Raw genomic sequence first — 21,090 nt, 5'->3', positions numbered from 1 at the left:
TGAATGAGGTTCTAAAACTTTTGACCGGTGGAGTGTGTGTTTGTGTAATTAAGCAAAGGTAGACCATCTACTGTGGATTTTAACAAGATACAAAGACAAAAAGCAGCAAATGGTGGCTGTTCCTTCTGATGCTGTTAGGAATTTGAGGGGGCATGTGCAGAGGGCCGTTTCCTGTGTCGGGGACGGGGTTGGCTGTATTTATTTATCAGGGGAGGGTTTGCTTGGGGGGGCTAAAATGTGTTCCATTTATTTGGTTAATGCTACCTTGGGCTGAACAACAACAATGTTGTATTTTAAACTTGGCATACGATGCCACCATGTGGCCATATAATGCAAGTTGTAATAAGGACAAGTCATTTTTTATTTTGAAATCATATTAATAAAGTAATTGAGTACTGTCTGTTGTGTTCGTGGCTTTTAGTTGACCAGTTTGAACTTCTGAACTCTGGATGGGCTCTGTTGGAAGGGGTGTAGTTGTTCATGTTAAGCAGATTGTGGGGTGAATCGGGCACTGCAGAGTTCAAAAGGTTATGCTGACAAGGCTTATAGATTCCATTGAATTATACATGCAATAATGCTTTGTAGTTTTAAGAGCTTTTGCAGTTATTAGGGTGTTTCTCTCTCTCCCCCAATCTCGTTTTTAATACCTTAAGTGGCTACCTGGTACTGTATGTTTCTATCTGAAAATAATCTTAAATAGCTACCATCTAATTGAAGATTATGCAAAAAGAACTACATAACTGCTCTTGATATTACAGAATAAATAACTTATTTCCCAGCTAGGTAACATACGGAACACTCCGGTTTCTTCCCCACCCAAAACAAGAAAAGCGCTTAAGCTCAGAAGCGCAGGTAAAACCGGTATGTCTTTAGTTGGCAGTCATGAACTGTCTTGTATTTGAAGCGATTGATTTGCATGTAAAAAAACAGGTTTTTCCAACAGCTCAAAGTCCTCCTGGTGTTAAGTTGACTTGGGGCTTCCTTGGTATGGAGCTGTGACTGGCTAGTTGCAGTAGCTACAGCTCTTCAGTATGTCTTTATGCCAGTACAAGCATCAACAGAAATCTGACACCAGTGAATTCTGCAAGAAGGCAGAAATCAGTTGGAAAAATAACTGATTCATCACCATTTTCTCTCTATATTTGATTCTGTACACAACTTCATTTGACAAACACACTACAATGTCACTCTGGGTAAGCTAATAGTTTATTTACAGGTCTTCCTGAACATCAACATGGGTCTCCAGTTGTTGAGCTTCTCTGAATATGGAAGCCCTCTAACATCTACAAACTGCAAGGGGCTTGACCTGCTCACTTTCGTCTGAGACAATGGCATGTTAGTGGCAATTGTTTACAAATGGGATCTTTGGATTTCATTAGTATTATGACTTTGTTTTAAACAGCTCTTCAAATATTTCATCAAAAGATAAATGTTCAAAAGGTATCTGAAGCCAAAGTCTTAATCACAAAACAAACTAATTTCTTCCTATTCCAATGTACCTGGGGGGTATGTTTTGCAAGTACTAACTCAAATGGCCAAAATTCACAACCAGCAATAAGACACAGAAGTCCAAGTTCTCCTAACATGTACAGTAGGTAGCAGAAATTCCACTCAGCATGCGTGTGTGTGTGTGTGTGTGTGTTTAGGGAGAGTATTTGCAATGTAATAAGAGAACACCAATCCATACCTTGTCTTAAGTATGATTGTATCTACAACGTTTCAGGATGAATGCTTATTTTGAAATGCTATTAAATTATATGTCTTGTTTAGATTAGTTACCCCAGAGAACATGTAATGAACCGGTTTTCAGAAAGACATTCAGTGGTGCAAGGACCAATCTTCTCATCACACGCGTCTGCATTGTGCTGGTATGCATGAGGAAAGTGGTGGTTGTCACACTTCAAGACCGATGATCTGTAGACTAACACGTTCTCTGAAAACATTATGTAATAAAATGGTCCAAATAAAGACCAGAGAAGAGGAAATGTAAGCAAAACATATTTACAGTATTTAACAAATGGTCACAGCAATTTTACACAATCGATACAAAACATTCCAACAAGACCAGGCAATTGCATAGGCTGTGTCGTAGACTATCAGAGTGCATAAAACTCATTGGATATAATACATGGCTAAACTAATATGGCTTGAATGATATGGTTCTGTAGCATGAAGAAAGAGATTTGGATGCTCTTTCAGATAAGGTAGGTGCAGAAGTTCAACATTGTGCCATGTGCTTATGGCACCAAGGAATTAACTAAATCTACAACTTAATTTTCATTGGACGTCCCAGGGCTTCTCGTTTTTATTGCAGAATTGCACGATTTAGGAGCTACAACACAATGATAGACGCACTTTCATCAAACTCAAAACCAGACACAGAAAAACAATATAATAATAAATAGGACAATGATATGTTCAGTGTTTTCTTTCCCTGTCATTTTACTTCATGTCTTATTTTTAATCCAGACCAGGGATCACTGGATGTAATAATTAATCATCCAATGTGTGTATTTGGGCCAAGTAATTTCTGACTTTGACAAAAAGAAAAATAGTAACACTTTCCCCAAAAATTCTACTACCATGTCCTATGGACTTTTTGGATTCTATGCAATTTATTTGCAAGTATCACAGTAAATGAACAATGCCTCATCACATACAACTGTACTTCATCTATCATATATTATTATTCTTCATCACAATAATACAAAATAAATAGTTGAAATCAGCTTAACAACTCATCTTTAAAAAAATCCTAAAGGCTTACAATGGCTTCTCATGGATGTTCTTGTTTTCTTTCTTTACAACACCCACAAATGTAAACAAAACCCAATAATGAAAGGAGGAAGCTAGCAAAAAATGTTCACAGGAGAGAAACAGGAACTGAACAAGGAGTGGTTGTCTAAGAGACTGTTCTGTCTGCATGTCTTTTGTAGTGTTTCTCTGAATTGCTCTGCAGGGGGCTATTGTCCCGGGGCTATTTGGGGGGCATGGAGTTATCAGGGGTGCTTGGAGTCACCACCTCTTTGTAGAAATTCTCTACTTGCTCTTTGTACATCTTCATGACCACCGGCCTCTTCAGCTTCATAGTGGGGCCTGAGAGAGAGAATGAGACTGAGTCGGCTATATAAATCCTGCTGTTATGCTCAACACCCGCCACTGGATAGGTGGGGAAAACTACAGAGTGACGACATGGTCTGTAGTAGACAAAGGTCAAACAATAACAATTCTATTGAAATTAATGGAAATGAGGCAACATTATGAAAACTTGAGTCTAGCTTATATAGTGACCTGGGAAAAACGACATACTGCAGTCCTTCAGGGCCAGAAGAGAAGAACATGGCACTAAACAAACATGCACATCGTCCTACCCAGGGCCCCTGCCCAGGCTGCTCCCCACCCCGCTCACCCAGCTCTCCCCCAGGGATGGAGAAGTCCTGGTTTAGGATGGTCCACTTCTGGATGCGCTGGGCGTTGGAGGTGGCTTTCTCGTTCACGCGGTTGATACCCTCCTGGATAGCGGCATGGATGACCGGGTCACGCCCACCGGCGATCTCTGAGACTCGCGTGGCGTTGCTGCCCAGCTTCCGGCACAGCTCTATGGCCTCGGGCATCAGCTCATCCTCAGGAGCACCAGTGTCTCCGTTCACCTGGCACTGAGGGGTAAAGAGACAGATGTTTTATTCGGGAAGGAGTCCTGAAATAAAAGAACATTTTCTTAGAAGGCTGTTTTGCTCATGAATAATGGCTCTTTTGTCAATGAATCCTATTAACTGACAATGATACCACAAAGACTTGCAGTTTGCTAAAATGTCCACCAGGTGGCAGTGGTTGGGCAGAAGTTGTATAACTTACAATAAAGAAGAATTGTGAATAACCCACTATGACCGTCTTGCCCCATCCTGTGATTACATGATAAGGAGTTTATACAGCACTGTGGAATCTTTAATGCAGGCGGCATCTGATAACACATGGTATTTCTCAACTACTAGATACTCTTAAAGTGGCTGTAATATAGCCATGATACACAACATAACATCCCTGTTCTGAAGAAAATGTTTTGTCAGAACTTGAAATATGACCTTTGAGATATGTCATATTGGCATGGGGAAGTTGGCATGGGGATTTGGTTTCACACCGACACCCAAACAATTCCAAATGGCTCATTCATCCCCTCTCGTCCCCCCTGTAACTATTCCCCAGGTCGTTGCTTTAAATTACAATATGTTCCTAATCAACTTACCTGGTAAAATAAAATAAAAAAGATAAAACAGAGTACTGTAGCCAACGGTTCATACCTTAATGGTGAGCAGCATGGCGAGGAACTTCCTCTTGTCTCCAATGAGCATGGCGTTGCTAACCAGCGGCACGGCCTCCTTCACAGCATCCTCGATTGGCACTGGAGGGATGTTCTCTCCACCCGCTGTGATGATCAGCTCTGGACACACATTGAAACGCAAGTTTTATTTAGGATAGAGCAAACCTATGTGGAGCCAGACAATAAAATTCAATCTTCTGTCGACTGAGGCTTTTATAAAACATCAGTCTGTTCCGTTTAAAGCTGGGTTCTGATGACTGGGATAGGGTTGGGGGTATTTTACAGATACGGTTATAGAGTGTGTAGAGAAGACTGTACCTTTGATGCGTCCAGTGATGAAGAGGAAGCCGTTGTCGTCGTGTTTGCCCAGGTCTCCAGAGTGCAGCCAGCCCTCAGCGTCCAGGGCGTCCTCGGTCTTGTCGGCCTGGTTGAGGTAGCCCATGAAGACGTGGCGTCCCCAGAAGCAGATCTCCCCGTTGCCCTCCTCGTCAGGATTGTTAATCTTAGTCTCACAACCAGGGATCAACTTCCCAACGCTGGGGAGAGAAGACTTAAATCACAAACACGAAGCATATACAACAAAAACACTTTCTGAAAGATGAGGTAATATGTCATTTCAGGCCTTGTGTGTTTAGGTGTATGTGGAGGGTATAGTTACCTGGTGAGGCGGAATGCGTCGGGCAGAGAGATGGTGTGAGGTCCAGTGCTCTCACTCATTCCGTACAGCTCGTACACTGGGATGTCCAGGCTGAGGAAGAACTCCAGGGTATCCTTGGTGATGGGGGCAGCACCAGTGTAACACTTGGTGCAGCGGTCCAGACCCAGGGCCTTACGGACCTTCTTGAACACCAGCTTCTTGGCCAAGCGGTAGTTCATGGGCGTCCTCGCCATAGCGCCATTCCTGAGCAGGCAGAAGAGGAAGCAGGAGTTTAATACAACATCAGAACATGTCTCTCTTCGTACCCCAGGCTATAGTTCACTACTGTACATACTGTGCTAGCATTATTATACTGTGCGTGGGCAAGACAACTACTGATCCTGTTCTGTCATCTTTGTGACAAAGTAGTATTCGCCTTGAGGGAAATTACTGCAAAGTCAGAACCACAGAGGTGATACAGATCCGCCCCTCCCTACTAAATAGGCCCACGTATAACACATACTGGTTCATCTTGCTGAGGTTGGTCTGCAGACCCACTCCTTTGGCCCAGACTGCCACCTTTCTGCGCACGGTGGACGACTTGGCCCCGACGGACTTCATCTTCTCCTGCATCTTCTCCCAGACACGTGGTACGCCCATGAAGGCTGTGGGACGCACCTCTCTCATTGTGTTAACCAGGGAACCCTGAGAACAGACAGGAAGGGAGCTCAGTCACAACATAAACACACACTAAAGGGGTTTGTAGGCACAAAGTATGTATGACTGTGTGTGTGTGTGTGTGTGTGTGTGTGTGTGTGTGTGTGTGTGTGTGTGTCACTGACACTAGCTGAATCACAGAACTGTTCAAGAGTTTGCAATTGCAACGTGCAAAGCTGGCACTTCTTTAGTGAAGAAAAGCCGGGTATCATTTTAACTTGTGAAAAAAGGTTTGTCTTAATCGTCCTCCCTTAACTGGATTACACACTAGGTTTATCGAAGATGAGGACAAGGTGATGTAAGGGACTGAATAACAGTCTTCTCAGTGAGATGGAAAAACTAGAAAAATGCCCTCTTGGGATTCTCATAAATGAGAATAGACCTCACCTTCAGTGCGTCTGGCTGGGCGAAGTATGTTGCCCCGCCGACCTTCATGGTGACCCAGATGTCCACCATCTGAGCAGCGATGTGGCTGAGGGGCAGGTAGCTGACAACTATCTCCTGAGACTTGGTGGCTTCTGCCAGCCGGACATAGCGGCCTACTGCGAACGCTGTCCATGTCAGCTGCAGAGAGAGAGACAGTCAGTACAATACAGGTCATTAGCAGGTAAACTCAGACCAAAAGGGGAGTTTGAATAGATGAGGCTACATCTTGATAAACAACCTTTAAAGGATATTATAAACTGGGTGGTAGAGCCCTGAATGCTGATTGGCTGACAGCCGTGGTATATCAGACCGTATACCATGGGTATGACAACATTTTTACTGCTAATAATTACGTTGGTAACCAGTTTATAATAGCAATAAGGCACCTCGGGGGTTTGTGGTATATGGCCAATATACCACGGCTAAGGGCTGTGTCCAGGCACTCGGGTGTGGTATATTATTGCTTAAGTATAGCACTCTGATATCTTTACACTGGCCATGGGAAACCAAACGTGCAACCAAAGACTAGTGTTAGTGGTGGGTGTTTGTAGTCAGTGGCACTCACATTGTCGTGGCTGAGCATCACTCCTTTGGGCTGGCCTGTGGTACCAGAAGTGTAGATCAGTGTGCAGCACTGGTTGGGCTTCTGGATAGCGATGATGTCATCCAGCTTTGTGTCGGGCTCATCACGACCCAGCTCCATAAACTCAGCCCACTGTGCAGACAATACAAGGCAGACACATTCAGGATAGAGTGGGGGGGGAAATGAACCTGCAGAAAACGTACTGTGTTATGAACACTTCTAAAAAGACAGAAGGCATGGATCTGTGTTCTATTGTTCAAATGCAATCTAAATAGTTGACACTCCATTCATACCGTGTAGAGGTTTGGTCTCTTCTCTTTAAGTGCATCTTTGTACTGGATAATGGCTTTCAGGTGTGGCAGCTTGTCTTGAACCTGGAGGAAAAACAGTCCTTTTAGATATGTGCGTCTGATTCCACAGTCGAGGAATACACTAAAACGGAAAAGGTATCCCAGGAGAATGAATAAATAAAATCACCTTACATCCTTGCCATCCTCTAGGCTTACCTGTAGGATCTTCTGCAGCTGCTTGTGATTCTCCACCACGATGATGTTGGCCTTGCAGTTCTCTGCTACATACTGGCAAGCATCTGGGGAGTTTGTGGTGTAGATGCCCACTGCAAACCCACTGGCAACACAAGAGAAAACAGTACAGCGAGTTATGTTGCCTTTATGTTCCATCAAACTCAAAAAAGATTCCTTTCCTACCGACAGGTTTGGCAACTCTGCTAGGTAAGAATGTATTTCAGAAAGTTCTGATCATCCTGAAAGAAGAATGCAACAGGTGAGACGTTGATCCACCCAGAACAGTAAGTTATTGTAAGTCTGTATCTGATCTCTATGCCAATTACACATGACATATGTTCTCACAAAACCAGTTCTGACAGTGGGAAACACTCCAAGCTCTAAATTAACTTCTATTTGTTTTGACATACTGTATTGAGTTTGGATTTCTGATCATGGGTTCTGGTTATAGCTATTTGCTGATACAACTGAAAAGCAAAAACAGAGTAGTCATTGTGTTTGGCATACCTCAGCGATCTATCAAACTGTTTTAATGTGTGCAACAGGCTACATGCTGAATTCAAGGTCATACCCGATGCTGCTCTGACAGGCTCATATGTCATATCTCATGTCTTTGGTTGTAGTCACATTAGATGCTTACACAATCTAGATGGGGCTACAGTATATCAGTGAGCAGGAAACCTTCTGCACATCACACATACTTACACTAAACCCGTCATGTGAGTAACAGGGAGTGTGTCAGACCCCCCCCCCCGAAACAGGAGTAGAGGGACTCACCCAGCCAGAATGGCAGCAATGTCAGAAATGAACCACTCAGCAGAGTTGAAGCCCAGAATGCCAACCCCATGGTAGCGCTCCAAGCCAAGCTGTGGACAAACACACACATACAGCATGAGAATAGATACACTCTATATAGATATATACACAAAAGTATGTGTGTATGTGGACACCCCTTCAAATTAGTGGATTCGGCTATTTTCAGCCACACCCGTTGTTGACAGGCGTTTAGAAAAAAAAAATGAGCGCACAGCTATGCAATCTCCATAGACAAACATCGGCAGTAGAATGACCTTACTGAAGAGCTCAGTGACTTTCAACGTGGCACCATCATAGGATGCCACCTTTCCAAGACCGTGTCACATTTCTGCTCTGCTAGAGCTGTCCTGGTCAACTGTAAGAGCTGTTATTGTGAAGTGGAAACGTCTAGGAGCAACAAAGGCTCAGCTGCGAAGTGGTAGGCCACACAAGCTCACCTCCAAGTGCTGAAGCGCGTAGTGCGTAAAAATAGCCTGTCCTCCGTTGCAACACTCAATACAGAGTTCCAAACTGCCTCTGGAAGCAACGTCAGCACAAGAACGGTTTGTTGAGATGGTCATGAAATGGGTTTCCATGGCCGAGCAGCCGCACACAAGCCAAAGATCCCCATGTGCATTGCCAAGCGTTGTCTGGAGTAGTGTTTAGCTCGCCTTCTACCTTCTCAGACTGTTAGCTAACGGTTACAGCTAACAAAACAAATGAAATATGTTAGCTAATGTTAGCCAGCGTTTGCGAACCATCTCACCTTGTTGAACGCACATCAGGGGTCGGCAACCTTTTTCATGTAGAGTGCCAATTTACCTTAGCATTTCTAACGATCTGCGTGCCCGTTTAGATTTTCCTATTTTTAGATTTTTCATGGAACAGTTTCAAATAAATAAATGCATTGCTGGTAGAAAATATTCTGATATAAAATATCTCATAAATCATATATAAATAACATTAAATACACATGGAGGTTTGTTCATGTTCATTCAATCGCATTCATCTATCTGCAACATCTATCTGAAACCCCTCAGAGTTTCCCGTGCAGTGTGCTCCGGACAGGCAAGGGATAAGAGGTAAATCAGGTATTTTATGAAGTTTCCACTGGATCAGAGCATGACATTTTTCCCTTTCACACAAAGGCTCGGTGGTTATCGAAAGGGAGAGAGCTGAATGCCTTTATGATCGCATCGAGGCAAGCAACACTGAACCATGCTTGAAAGGACCAGCTGTTCCGGTCGACTATGTAATCACGCTCTCCATAGCCGAGTAAGACCTTTAAACGGGTTAACATTCACAGGGCCGCAGGGCCAGACGGATTACCAGGATGTGTACTCAGAGCATGCGCTGACCAGCTGGCAAGTGTCTTCACCGACATTATTATTATTATTATTTTTAATTTACCCCTTTTTTCAACCTCTCCCTCTGACCCAGTCTGTAATACCTACATGTTTCAAGCAGACAACCATAGTCCCTGTGTCCAAGAATGCCAAGGTAACCAGTCTAAATGACTATTGCCTCATAGCACGTACAACTGTAGCCATGAAGTGCTTTGAAAGGCTGGTCATGGCTCACATCAACACCATCATCCCAGACACCATGGACCCACTCCAAGTCGTATGCCGCCCCAACAGCTCCACAAATGACACAATCTCTATTGCACTCCACACTGCCCTTTCCCACTTGGACAAAATGAACACCTACGTGAGAATGCTATTCATTGACTACAGCTCAGTGTTCAACACCATAGTGCCCTGGAAGCTGATCACTATGCTATGATCCCTGGGACTGAACACCTCCCTCTGCAACTGGATCCTGGACTTCCTGACAGGCCGCCCCCAGGTGGTGAGGGTAGGCAACAACACAGCGGCCCGTCAGGGGTGCGTGCTCAGTCCCTTCCTGTACTCCCTGTTCAACCACGACTGCGTGGCCGCACACGACTCCAACACCTTCATTAAGTTTGCATACGACACGACAGTGGTAGGCCTGATCACCGACAACGAGACAGCCTATAGGGGAGGTCAGAGAGCTGGCAGTGCCAGGACAACACCTCTCCCTCAACGTCAGTAAGTCAAAAGGTGCCGATTGGGGACTACAGAAAACAGATGGCCGAGCAGGCCCCCATTCACATCGACGGGGCTGTAGTGGAGCGGGTCAAGAGCTTCCAAGTTCTTCGGTGTCCACATCACTAAGGCTCTATCATGGTTCAAACAAACCAACACTGTCGTAAAGAGGGCATGACAATGCCTCTTCCCCCTCATGAGGCTGAAAAGATTTGGCATGGGCCCTTAGATCCTCAAAAATGTCTACAACGGCACCATCGATAGCATCTTGACTGGATGAGTAACCGCTTGGTATGGCAACTGCTTGGCATCTGACCGCAAGGCTCTAGAGGGTAGTGCATACGGCCCAATATGTCACTGGAGCTGAGCTCCGTGCCATCCAGGACCTCTGTACCAGGCAGTGTCAGATGAAGGCCCAAAACATTTTCTGATTCCAGCCACCCAAGCCACAGACTGTTCTCTATGCTACCACACAGCAAGCAGTACCAATGTACCATGTCTGGAACAAACAGGACCCTTAATATCTTCTACCCCCAAGCCATAAGACTTCTAAACAAAATAGCTAATCAAATGGCTACCCGGACTTCCTGAATGGACCCGCTCTTGCACACACTCTGGACTCTACCCACAACACACACACATAACCATACGCTGCTGCTACTGTTTATTATCTATCCTGTTGCCTAATCACTTTACCCCTACCTGTATGTACAGTACATAGCTACCTCAATTACCTCGTACCCCTGCACATCGACTCGGTACCGGTACTCACTATATATATATATCCATGTTATTTAAAAATATATAGCCATGTTATTTATTCACTGTGTATTTATGTCACTATTTGCATTTGTTTTTTGTTTCCTCATTATCTCATATTCAATGTTGAAAATGGACCCGCAAGTAAGCATTTCACTGTTAGTCTGCACCTGTTGCCTCAAGCATTTGACAAATACATTTTGATTTGGAAAGATTTTTCTATTACATTGAGGAACTATTGTCAATGGATGTAAAAACAGACTGTTTACTTGCCGTTTGAGGTTATGAAAAAATTACTTTGAGAAGCTCCACAGCTCATTAGTGGTGGTGAGTTAAGACAAATCAGAAATCTCCAAATAGGCACATTTATACATTTGCGCATAGGCCAGGTAGCCTAGACCCGCAGCCTCTGCAATGGATTAGTCCACTGAGACAGGTGCCAAATCAGAAAGGTGTCTCGTGTGCCATGAAAAAACAAAATTTGCAACTGCTCGACTAAAGAAATTCACATGAGAGAGAAAATGTGCAGTTTTAAAGCAAATTTCCTGCAATTCTACACATTTTGCCATGGCTTATGCCGTGTTCTTATGGCATCTGAGTGACTCAAACATAACAAAATGCCACGACATTGTTAGAATTTTATAGATTCTCAATAACTGTCTAGTTTTGAGTCTGGTGGTTATTAGTTCTCAAAAGATGATCCTACTCCATTATCTTTTCTACATACTTGATATCTGGTTTCAGTCATTTAAGTTCACACCGAAAACATTCTACCATCTCAAATATTTGTTGCCACGATTTAGCGCACCGCTGCTAAATGAATATAAGGGAAACACTGGATCTCTTGCATGTCATCACACAAACTTGACGCTCTTAAAGAGGGGGTACAATTTTCTATGTAATGCATCTAAATAGAAATGTGTTATTTTTACAAGTAGTAGAAACCTAATATTCCACAAATGACTTTGTAATTTCAATGACATTTTTTTTTTAAACCTTTATTTCGGTTACTAGTCCAACGCCTTCACCGCTAGGCTACCTGCCGTTTAGTATCAATATTCTAGCTTTTATAATAAACTTGTCTTAACAGGATTACATAGTCGTTTCTAGGGAACAACACATGCTTCATAAGTAGCTAGAATTCTTATTGGCCCAATATAGGCTCTCTCAATCAATGTACAAATATCTTCTGGTGCTCCTAAATTATATGTTGTGCTCCTAAGTTTAAAGTCCACAGTGGTTCTCTTTTGCTTTTGTTTGGTTTGAGGATACATTGTTGCCTTGCCAACAGAACTACCTCTCATACTCAGTTTCTGTTGCGATGTCGCACTTAAGGAACTGATGTCGATAAGCCATTCTTATGACTGGAGACATGAGCACCAAGAAAGTGTTTAATAAAATACAGATGAAAACAGAAAAATATTGTATGTAACATTCGATAACTATACACATGTATTGTTATGGGTTTTCTATTACCACATTGTTCTGACCTCCAATATACAGAAGTGAAGTGTCAGCAGAGTTGGTCTGTGTGTTTAGTCTCACCTTGAGGAAGCTTTTGGCAGCGGTGTGGCAGGCCTGGTAGTACTCCTGGTAGTTGATTGTCTTGGTCTGCTCTCCCTCCTTCCAGCCCAGGGCAGTGTAGCTGCCAAACCTCTCCACAGCAGTCTTAAACATCTGGTCTACGGTGAGTGGGGTCTCAGAGGCAAAGCCTGACTCCCCCATCCTCAGCTTCACCTCCCCGTCACCGCTTGATGTCCACAAGTCTGGCTTAGCCACCGCCAGGGACAGAGAGTCTGGCCGCTGGGCACTCACTGAGGGGAGAGGAGAGAGAAGGGTTTCGTTTTTTACCAAGGCAAGTCAGTTGAGAAGATGAAGGAAAGGTGTGTTTGATTTGTGAGCTTTGCTTAGACTTAAAACTTTGTATAGTACCTCAGACAATAGGAATATTGAGGGGATAAATTGTGTGAGCTGATTTAAGGGCCATCTTGCTCCATCCTGCCAGTTTGGTTATGGCAAATGGCATACATTGATTTGCCTGTCTGCAATTTGTCAGATGGAACCCGAACCCGTGACGAAGTCAAACTAATCACATTCAACGGCGTGCCGCCTGCTTACACCAGCACTCACAGAAATGAGCTTAGACACTCTTTAGGGACTGGATGGAGGCTGCTCTGAAACCCAGTCTCTACCAGTACACACACACACAGAGTCCGGTCCCGTATGAGATGCCAATCAGCACACAAAACACCAGATGGGGAGCCCCTACAAAGCCTAGGAACACAGACCTCACAAGGAGAGCACTCACTAAAAGGGACTAACAAGACAGCAGGAACTATTATATTGGCCTATATGGATAGGGCTAAATTGTAATGTTTCTTACAGAAGAAATATAGAAAGCATATGCGTAACCATGGTAGCAATTAAAAAGGGAACAGTTTGTAGATTATGGGAAATTTCTTAGACTAAAAAGGTCAGGACAACAGTTCACCTGACCAGACTGAATCCAAACATTACACTGTTGATTTTATGTGCATTTCACATTTACTGTACTTTGCCTCATTTGTTGATTAGGAAATGAGAAAATACTCTGGATACATTCAGTAACAAAAACATTCCAGGAAAATGTGGGGTAGGTGTTAGAGGTCCAAATGTGTTTCCAGGTGGCCACACCTCTCCAAAGTGTGCACAGTTCTTAAGGATTTTCAATGCACCTTTATGACTAAAAGAGTCTTCAGCTATAAAGGTGCCTTTCTTTTGAGCTCTGCTAGCTGTGCCGGCGAGGAACTAGGGCAAGCAAACGTGTAGTTTTGCTTGGAACACAGCCCTGCAGCTCCGCTTTACACAATTACTATTGTTAACGCAATCCAAAAACGGTCCATTTTAAATATCAAAATCAGGGTCAGGTGGGCATAATTTCTTCACAATACAACAAACATACTGTAGGCTCATTCTGTTAATCATCTTGTAACTATGCTGAACAAAAATAAAATGCAACAATTAAGATTTTACTGAGTTACAGTTCATATGAAGAAATCAGTCAATTGTAATCAATTAATTAGGCCCCAATCTATGGGTTTCACATGACTGGGCAGGGGCGCAGCCATGGGTGGGTCTAGGAGTGCATAGGCCCACCCACTGGGAAGCCAGGCCCAACCACTGGGGAGCCAGGCCCAGCCAATCAGAATTAGTTTTTCCCCACAAAAGGACTTTATTTCAGACCGGCTGTCCGGGTGGCTGGTCTCAGATGATCCCGCAGGTGAAGAAGCTGGATGTGGAGGTCCTGGGTTGGATTGGTCACACGTGGTCTGCAGTTGTGAGGCCGGTTGGACATAATGCCGAATTCTCTAAAACGACGTTGGAGGCGGTTTTTGGTAGAGAAATGAACATTAAATTATCTGGCAACAGGTCTGGTGGACATTCCTGCAGTCAACATGCCAATTGCATGCTCCCTCAAAACTTGAGACATCTGTGGTGTTGTGTGACAAAACTGCACATTTTAGAGTGACCTCTTATTGTGCCCAGCACAAGATGCACCTGTGTAATGAGCATGCTGTTTAATCAGCTTCTTGATATGCCACACCTGTCAGGTGGATGGATTATCTTGGCAAAGAAGAAATGCTCACTGACAAATTTGTGCACAACATTTTATTGAAATAAGCTTTTTGTGCGTACGGAACATTTCTGGGATCTTTAATTTCAGCTCATGAAACCAACACTTTACATGTGTTTATATTTTTGTTCAGTATACCTCAAACAGTGATCATGAACGTTGACACTATATTACATATATAGAGTATAATGACATGGAAATGTGAAGTGCACATTTGGACTTGCTTGTATGACATCAAAGCAGTATTTATTATAATCCACAACGTCTCATCTTTCAAAATACATCAAGTCCTTGTAATTTATAGCATTTCCCTCACTGCTCCCCCCCCCAAAAAGTTGCCAAATCATCGGGAGGGATGGGGGCAACGTCACACACAGTGCTCAAATTCAGAACGTCTGGCAGTCAAAACCCATACAGAGCTGTGAAGCGGAGATCCTGAGCTCTGACGTCATGCATAACATGCTACTGTACAGCCACTGCATTCCAATGTAGGCCCTTATCCATGACAAAATCTGCCATTTTCAACCTGTATACAGGTAGGAGTGTCAAGGGTTAATGGGGGCCATTAGCCAGAGACAAACAGAAGCTCTAACTCACCTAGTACTATTAGCAATCATGTTTGAGTCTTAACAGCAATTGTTCAAATGTCACTATGATAAAGACTAGAACTATAGATAATCCCTGTCACTATTTTGAAGTGCGTGAAAGCTTTATTTAGATAAGGGGACCTACTCTCTCCCATGTTCCGTGTTGACTATGAAGCCTCTGAAAAGCACTATAAAACGAAAAGATCAACACTGAGTGAAGCGGGGGTCATGTGACCTTGTGTTAGGCTGACCCCATTTCCAAAGAGCGCTGTGTTTCTGTGTACTGTCAACAGGACTGAGCTGTGGGTGGAACCTTCTGGGAGTTCAGACAGGACTGTTTATGACCAAACACTTCTTTAATAGTCAACAGAAGCACATAGCCACAGTCATGCTGCCACTCTGCCAGGTCCTGAGGCTACAGTTACTGGACTGCACTTCAGGTGGATGGATGAAGGAGGAGAATGCCCTACTGATTTAGCAGTAACATAGGGTTTACTGACCAACTGACACAAATCTCAACTGAAATGTGCTTTTAATGAAATTTGTGAATACCTTCATTTAGGATGGCATAGCCCTATTTCATCTAATTTGGGGTTTGATATATGCCAGTATACAGCTTATAAAAAGGGTTGTCATACCGAGTGTGTGTGGAATGTTGAAGACTGAATGTTCTTGACTTGAGTCGGAGGAGACAGGAACCGGAGGAGACAGGAAAGGGAAGTTGGCACATACTGGCACCAAGGGTGGACTTCACTTCCCTTCCCTTCCCTTAGGCCCATTCCCTCAAAGTTCAAAATGGGGACAATTAATTTGGTCTACCTCAAAATGAATGCACTGGTATAACTGCTGTAGCCAAGTGCCAACCTCAAGTGTGTGAACCACTGTGTTTGTGTACGCTCTAACTGTTGTAACCCTGTTTCCTAAATGTATTTGTGTCCCATGTAAATGCTGTCCTTGTGGTGTTTGCCATGTAAATATGTGTGAGTGTGTGGGTCAGCTCACCAGTCTGTGTGTGTGTGGGCCATTCAGTAGGGATGTCTGTGGGATTGTTGGTGAGCTCAGTGTTGGCCCCAGTCTCCGCTTCCCTCTCACCAGCTGACTCCTCCTCTGATGACTCACTGAGGGGAAAAACATTATAAACAATGTTAAGTAGATTCCCAGTCCTGTCCTGGTGAACTCTGCTGCCACGTCTAAGATGGATGGAGGAAGCCTTTCAGTGTGTCAGAGGCCAACGTCCCCAAGAATCTGTCTTGCAAACTGACTCTAAACCTGTTAACATTGCCGACTTGACAAAATGTAAGGACTGTTTCTCATCTTTGAGTGATATAAGTAGGTCAAATATCTATTTGAGCTGTCATTTAGGGATAAACTATATATACACAAAAGTATGTGGACACCCCTTCAAAATTTGTGAATTCGGCAATTTGAGCCGACTGGGAGCCAGGCCTAATCGCCCAACATCAGTACCCGACCTCACTAATGCTCGTGACGGAATGGAAGTAAGTCCCCACAGCAATGTTCCAACATCTATCTAGTGGAAAGCCTTTCCTGAAGACCATCTCCATATTAATGCTAATAATTTTGGAATGAGATGTTCGATGAACATCCTTTTTGTCATGTAGTGTACTTCGGGCTTTTGGCAATGAGGCCCTTTATCTACTTCCTCAGAGTCAGATGAACTAGTGGATACCATTTTTATGTCTCTTCAGTATGAAAACAGATTCTGGGGAAGTACATAAAGGTCCTCATTGCCAAAATCCCGAAGTATCCCTTTAATGTGGGAGTATTATTAAGATCTTGAAAGGTTGCAGGTCATCGTTATTCCTGTGTGATGAGAGCCTTTCGATCAACAGTCCAAACATGAGTCACACAATCAGACCAGAGACAATGGTTTCAGGCCAGGTACATACTTGGCTGTGGAATCCATAGTTACTTCATCCAGTGAGGCAATGCTGTCCCCGGTGACACAGGATGACTGCAAGTTGCTGTCGTCCCTGGGGGGGTCCATCACCACGGCTGTGGACATAGCAGCAGGCTCACACACAATCACTGGTGGGGAGTTAGATAGGGGACAGGGTAAGAAACAGCATATGACTCATTCATACAACATTACACATGCAAATCTCGGGGCTGAGTTTCCCCAGCGGTAAGTGATGGTTTGATCAGGCTTTGAGAGTGACAAATGTGACACAAATGGCACTAGTCCTTCCTTACAGTAGCACCTGCTTCTTGGCCACACAGTGGAACTGTCAGTAGCATGTGACTGCCAATCGGCTCACAAGACTCCCACCACTGTGCTGCCTGTGCTGTCACAGGGTCATGCTCTGGACTCAAAAAGGTACATAGATCCAAGAGCTCCTGTACACTGAACTGTGTTTTTCTCCCCATAAATCACTCTTTTTGAATAATGAGGCATCCTTTTAAGTAACTTCTTTCAGCCAAAATAAATGAATCATGTTTATTCAGTGTGGTCCTTTCCCAAATCAGAGGAAGCCTAAATGAATATTTGGGCCTTATCGTGTTATGAAACTCCCTTTCAGAGATATAAAGCCATGTGGACACATGACAACAGGCGGGACAGTAGAGGTTGCATAATACGGACTCATTTGGTTGGCTGGTTCATCTCATCCTCTGGTTATTGAAATTCAATGGCTCCATCTGTGTGAAAGACACACAGACCCAACCAGAGCCCAGTTCGGCCCGTTGATGATCTGCTTGTTCCATCGTGGACAGTTACCCAACATGGCACAGGAAACACGTCAGAACAATAACCATGACCGCCCCACCAGCACGTAACTCCAGCCCTCTCCACCCCTTGTTAGAAAGCCAATACCGGCCTGGCTTCTGGTTATCTAGGCCTGGCTCGGTGCATTGAAAACACATACCAGTGGCCCTTTCGGCTTATTGTGGAATGGACTATCATAGTTCACCAGCTGAGGACAATTGAGCAGGGGCGGGAGGAAAGAAAAACAGACGCCATGGGGGTCAGAGCAGGAACACAAATATTCCCCTGAGCCAGGGGCAGGGTGCAGCCAGCCCTCATTAAAACCCAGTCAATATTATAACCTAGCGTTTTGAAACGGCTATAATTGTACAAGAAAAAACCCTGAAACTGAAAAACCAATGTGTCTGATTCATGGTTCATTCAAGGGCCGTAGCTCAGCAGATCGATAGATTCTACCTCCCTGCTCCCTCAGAGGCACTGCTGTTAACCTTGAGACTTCACCTCATCATGAGCTCACAGCTTACACCACAAACCCCCTGCAACAGCTACCATTTAACTCTTCCTTCTTCCCCCAGTAACAGAGCGGCTGCAGATTCCCCATGCTCACACACTAGGACAGCTGTGGCCAGGGTTCACGCTGCATGGCTGTAATGTATTCTAGTGTGGGAGTTGGTTGGGAGGGGGCCGACATGCCTGCATTGGGGGTGGGTGCTATAGACTAAGCCTATAGCTCAGAAAAGTCTCGCTCAAACTATGTACCTTAATGAGAAGGGGATTCTTGATATTTCTGAATGCTGCCTTAGGGCTGATCCTCAGGGGTCCCTCTCTCATGACTGAATGAGTCTCAGGCAGAAGCCCTATAGGACTGATTTATGTTTGGATGTGATGGAGAGCTATCATCACATGCCTAACCAATGACCAAGTTCTATTCTCATCCCCTCCAGCTATGACGACCAAGGCTGTGTGTATTTACCTTCACAATGTGCTCACCAATACAAGTCAGACCAGGGGAAAAAAATAAAATCAAGGTACTTCCTTGTTGTACGATAAAAAGCCATTTCCTTCTCTCCTGTTGATTGAGCCCGGAATTGGTGGTCACCTCCCGACCCCTAGTCCCCAGAGGAGCAGTTCATTGTAATGCCTGAATGGGGTTGTACATCCCTGCTGATGGCCTGCCAGGGAGATTCCCAGTGAGCATTAAGGGAATCGGCTCAAATGGATTTAGCGTTGCGCAGAGTTTCATCACGTTAGCAACTGACCGCTGCGTTGCACACAATTAAGAGAGGATAACTGCCACAATGTCCATTCAAAAAACAAATTGCAAGTATAGACGGTTTGGCTGATTATGAGTAGAAGCTTTTCTTGCACACTTCTCTAATAGCAACATTAAACACATTTTCAGAAACCAGCATTAACTACAACCTAAACAAACCTTGCCCAAAACTGGGCGTCTCCAAAACAAAGCAGGGGTTCTCCCGACACCCAGCATTTAAATACCCCAACTGTAGACAATTTTAGTTGCAAAGAAAGCACTTCCTACATTAAATCTCTTTCTGTCCCTGTATTTGTCTCTATCCCAGATGGCCATCTCACCCGTCTGCCTGGAGTTGTTTCCAAGGCTGCTAACCCACTGGGGTGAATCAAGTTTCCATCCAGCCAACCAGCACCCGTTTCTGGCCCCAATAATGCAGTTAAAACTGGGACTTCTTTGCCTCGCCCAACCTTGTCTGAGCAGCTGTACATGGAGGGCTGGATGCTCCACCCCAGCCAGCCAGCCGGCACATATCTGCTGTCGACATGGGCTAATGAGGTGGATGAACCAGTACCACATAATCAGCCTTCAGAGCTGTGGTACATGAGCTGTTCTGAATTCAATAACTTAACTTCAATGTAAGAACTAAACCAAATTCAAACGTTGAACACAGAGGGACTCAAATTTAGTTTTAAAATGCATTTTACGTAAGGTACACAGAAACCACCAGTCACATCCTAATGAAAATGCCACGATGCCAGAGAAATGCCTTCCCACAAGCCAAAGTCGGAAGATTATGGATATAAAGATGTATTCTATGTAACAATCAATGTAAACTTTCAGATCTAGGCTACCCAAGTGAAAGGGAAAACGCCCTCATCACAACATCTGAATGTATATCTAATTCAATGCATAAGAACTTACAGTGCATCCTTGGAAGCAAACTCTTTAGATTCCTTATTTCAGTTCCGGTTGCCGGTTCTCTGGACTGCTTAAGCACTCTATTCAGTCAGCCGCTAGACTCAAAATATGCTGGCCTCTCCACCTCAGTCTACTCTGTGTAACACATCATTCATTTTCAAACGCCTGGTTTGTCCCTCCTCTGAAACCCCACCCTTTCCTGCAGACATCCTTACACACTTCCGCCACTAAGATGCCAACACTACAGCCCTTCTCATTGGCTGAAACGGCTCACACCACAAGACTTGTCCTCCATATATGGTCACTTCAGCTAAATTAATGCAAGAGAGAGGGGAATGGGTGGAATGGAATACTCCTCCCCCCTTCTCTTGGATGATGCGATGAGGCCCCCACCCAACCCATCCCCCTCACACACTTCCGCAACATACACAAACACACAAAGCAGATATTCTGCTGGGGTTACTACAGGACAAGGAAGGGGCTGTTCCTCAGGCCAGTTTGTTATAGCTACTGCATATAGCAGCTGTGCTAGCTGGGCTTTTATGATGTTCCAGAGATAAACATGCCAACATTGTCAGGCAGACATCTGTATCCTACTGACCTATATACTGTAGGCTACATCAAATAAACACCCAGAACTATTGGATCATATTGTCTTCTATCACTTCCATTCATTTATTCCTAGTTATGACATACAGTGCATTCAGAAAGTACTCAGACCCCTTGACTTTGTCACGTTACAGCCTTACTCAAATTGTTTTTCCCCTCATCAATCTACACACAATACCCCATAATCACAAAGCAAAAACTGCTTTTCAGAAATGTTTGCAAAGTATTACAAATATATAGAAATATTACATTTACATAAGTATTCAGACCCTTTACTCACTACTTTGTTGAAGCAGCTTTGGCAGAGATTACAGCCTTGAGTCTTCTTGGGTATGACACTACAAGCTTGGCACACCTGTATTTGGAGAGTTTCTCCCATTCATCTCTGCAGATCCAATCAAATGCGGTCAGGTTGGATGGGGGAGCGTCACTGCACAGCTATTTTTCAGGTTTTTCCTGTTTTTGAAGCGAGAGTACTGCAGGCGATGAGTTGATTAAAGTCCCCATCTACAATATTAAAGTCCCCATCTACAATAAATGCAGCCTTAGTATATG

General features: G+C 44.1%; 1 protein-coding gene across 2 annotated transcripts; it reads right to left on the bottom strand.

The window, feature by feature from the left end:
• Nucleotides 1-1,188: 1,188 nt before the first annotated feature.
• On the bottom strand, nucleotides 1,189-20,873 carry acsbg2 (acyl-CoA synthetase bubblegum family member 2). 2 transcript variants are annotated; one of them, XM_029707127.1, is made up of 15 exons: nucleotides 20,816-20,873; nucleotides 16,939-17,077; nucleotides 16,031-16,146; nucleotides 12,374-12,642; nucleotides 7,983-8,071; nucleotides 7,188-7,308; nucleotides 6,975-7,055; nucleotides 6,664-6,813; nucleotides 6,060-6,236; nucleotides 5,479-5,660; nucleotides 4,977-5,219; nucleotides 4,637-4,854; nucleotides 4,299-4,438; nucleotides 3,410-3,656; nucleotides 1,189-3,096 (listed from the first exon to the last, which is right to left on the bottom strand). In XM_029707127.1, coding segments are annotated over exons 1-15 (2,292 nt in total). In that variant the 5' UTR covers nucleotides 20,817-20,873; the 3' UTR covers nucleotides 1,189-2,977. The 2 variants fall into 2 exon arrangements, with proteins under 2 accessions (XP_029562987.1, XP_029562986.1); XM_029707126.1 differs by lacking the exon at nucleotides 20,816-20,873 and adding an exon at nucleotides 19,930-20,097.
• Between the last annotated feature and the right edge of the window lie 217 nt (nucleotides 20,874-21,090).

The sequence above is a fragment of the Salmo trutta genome, chromosome 22 (assembly GCF_901001165.1).
Source record: "Salmo trutta chromosome 22, fSalTru1.1, whole genome shotgun sequence".
In the NCBI taxonomy this organism is placed as follows: Eukaryota; Metazoa; Chordata; class Actinopteri; order Salmoniformes; family Salmonidae; genus Salmo; species Salmo trutta.
Note: the sequence above shows the minus strand (reverse complement) of the source record. Positions and strands in the feature narration are given on the sequence as shown.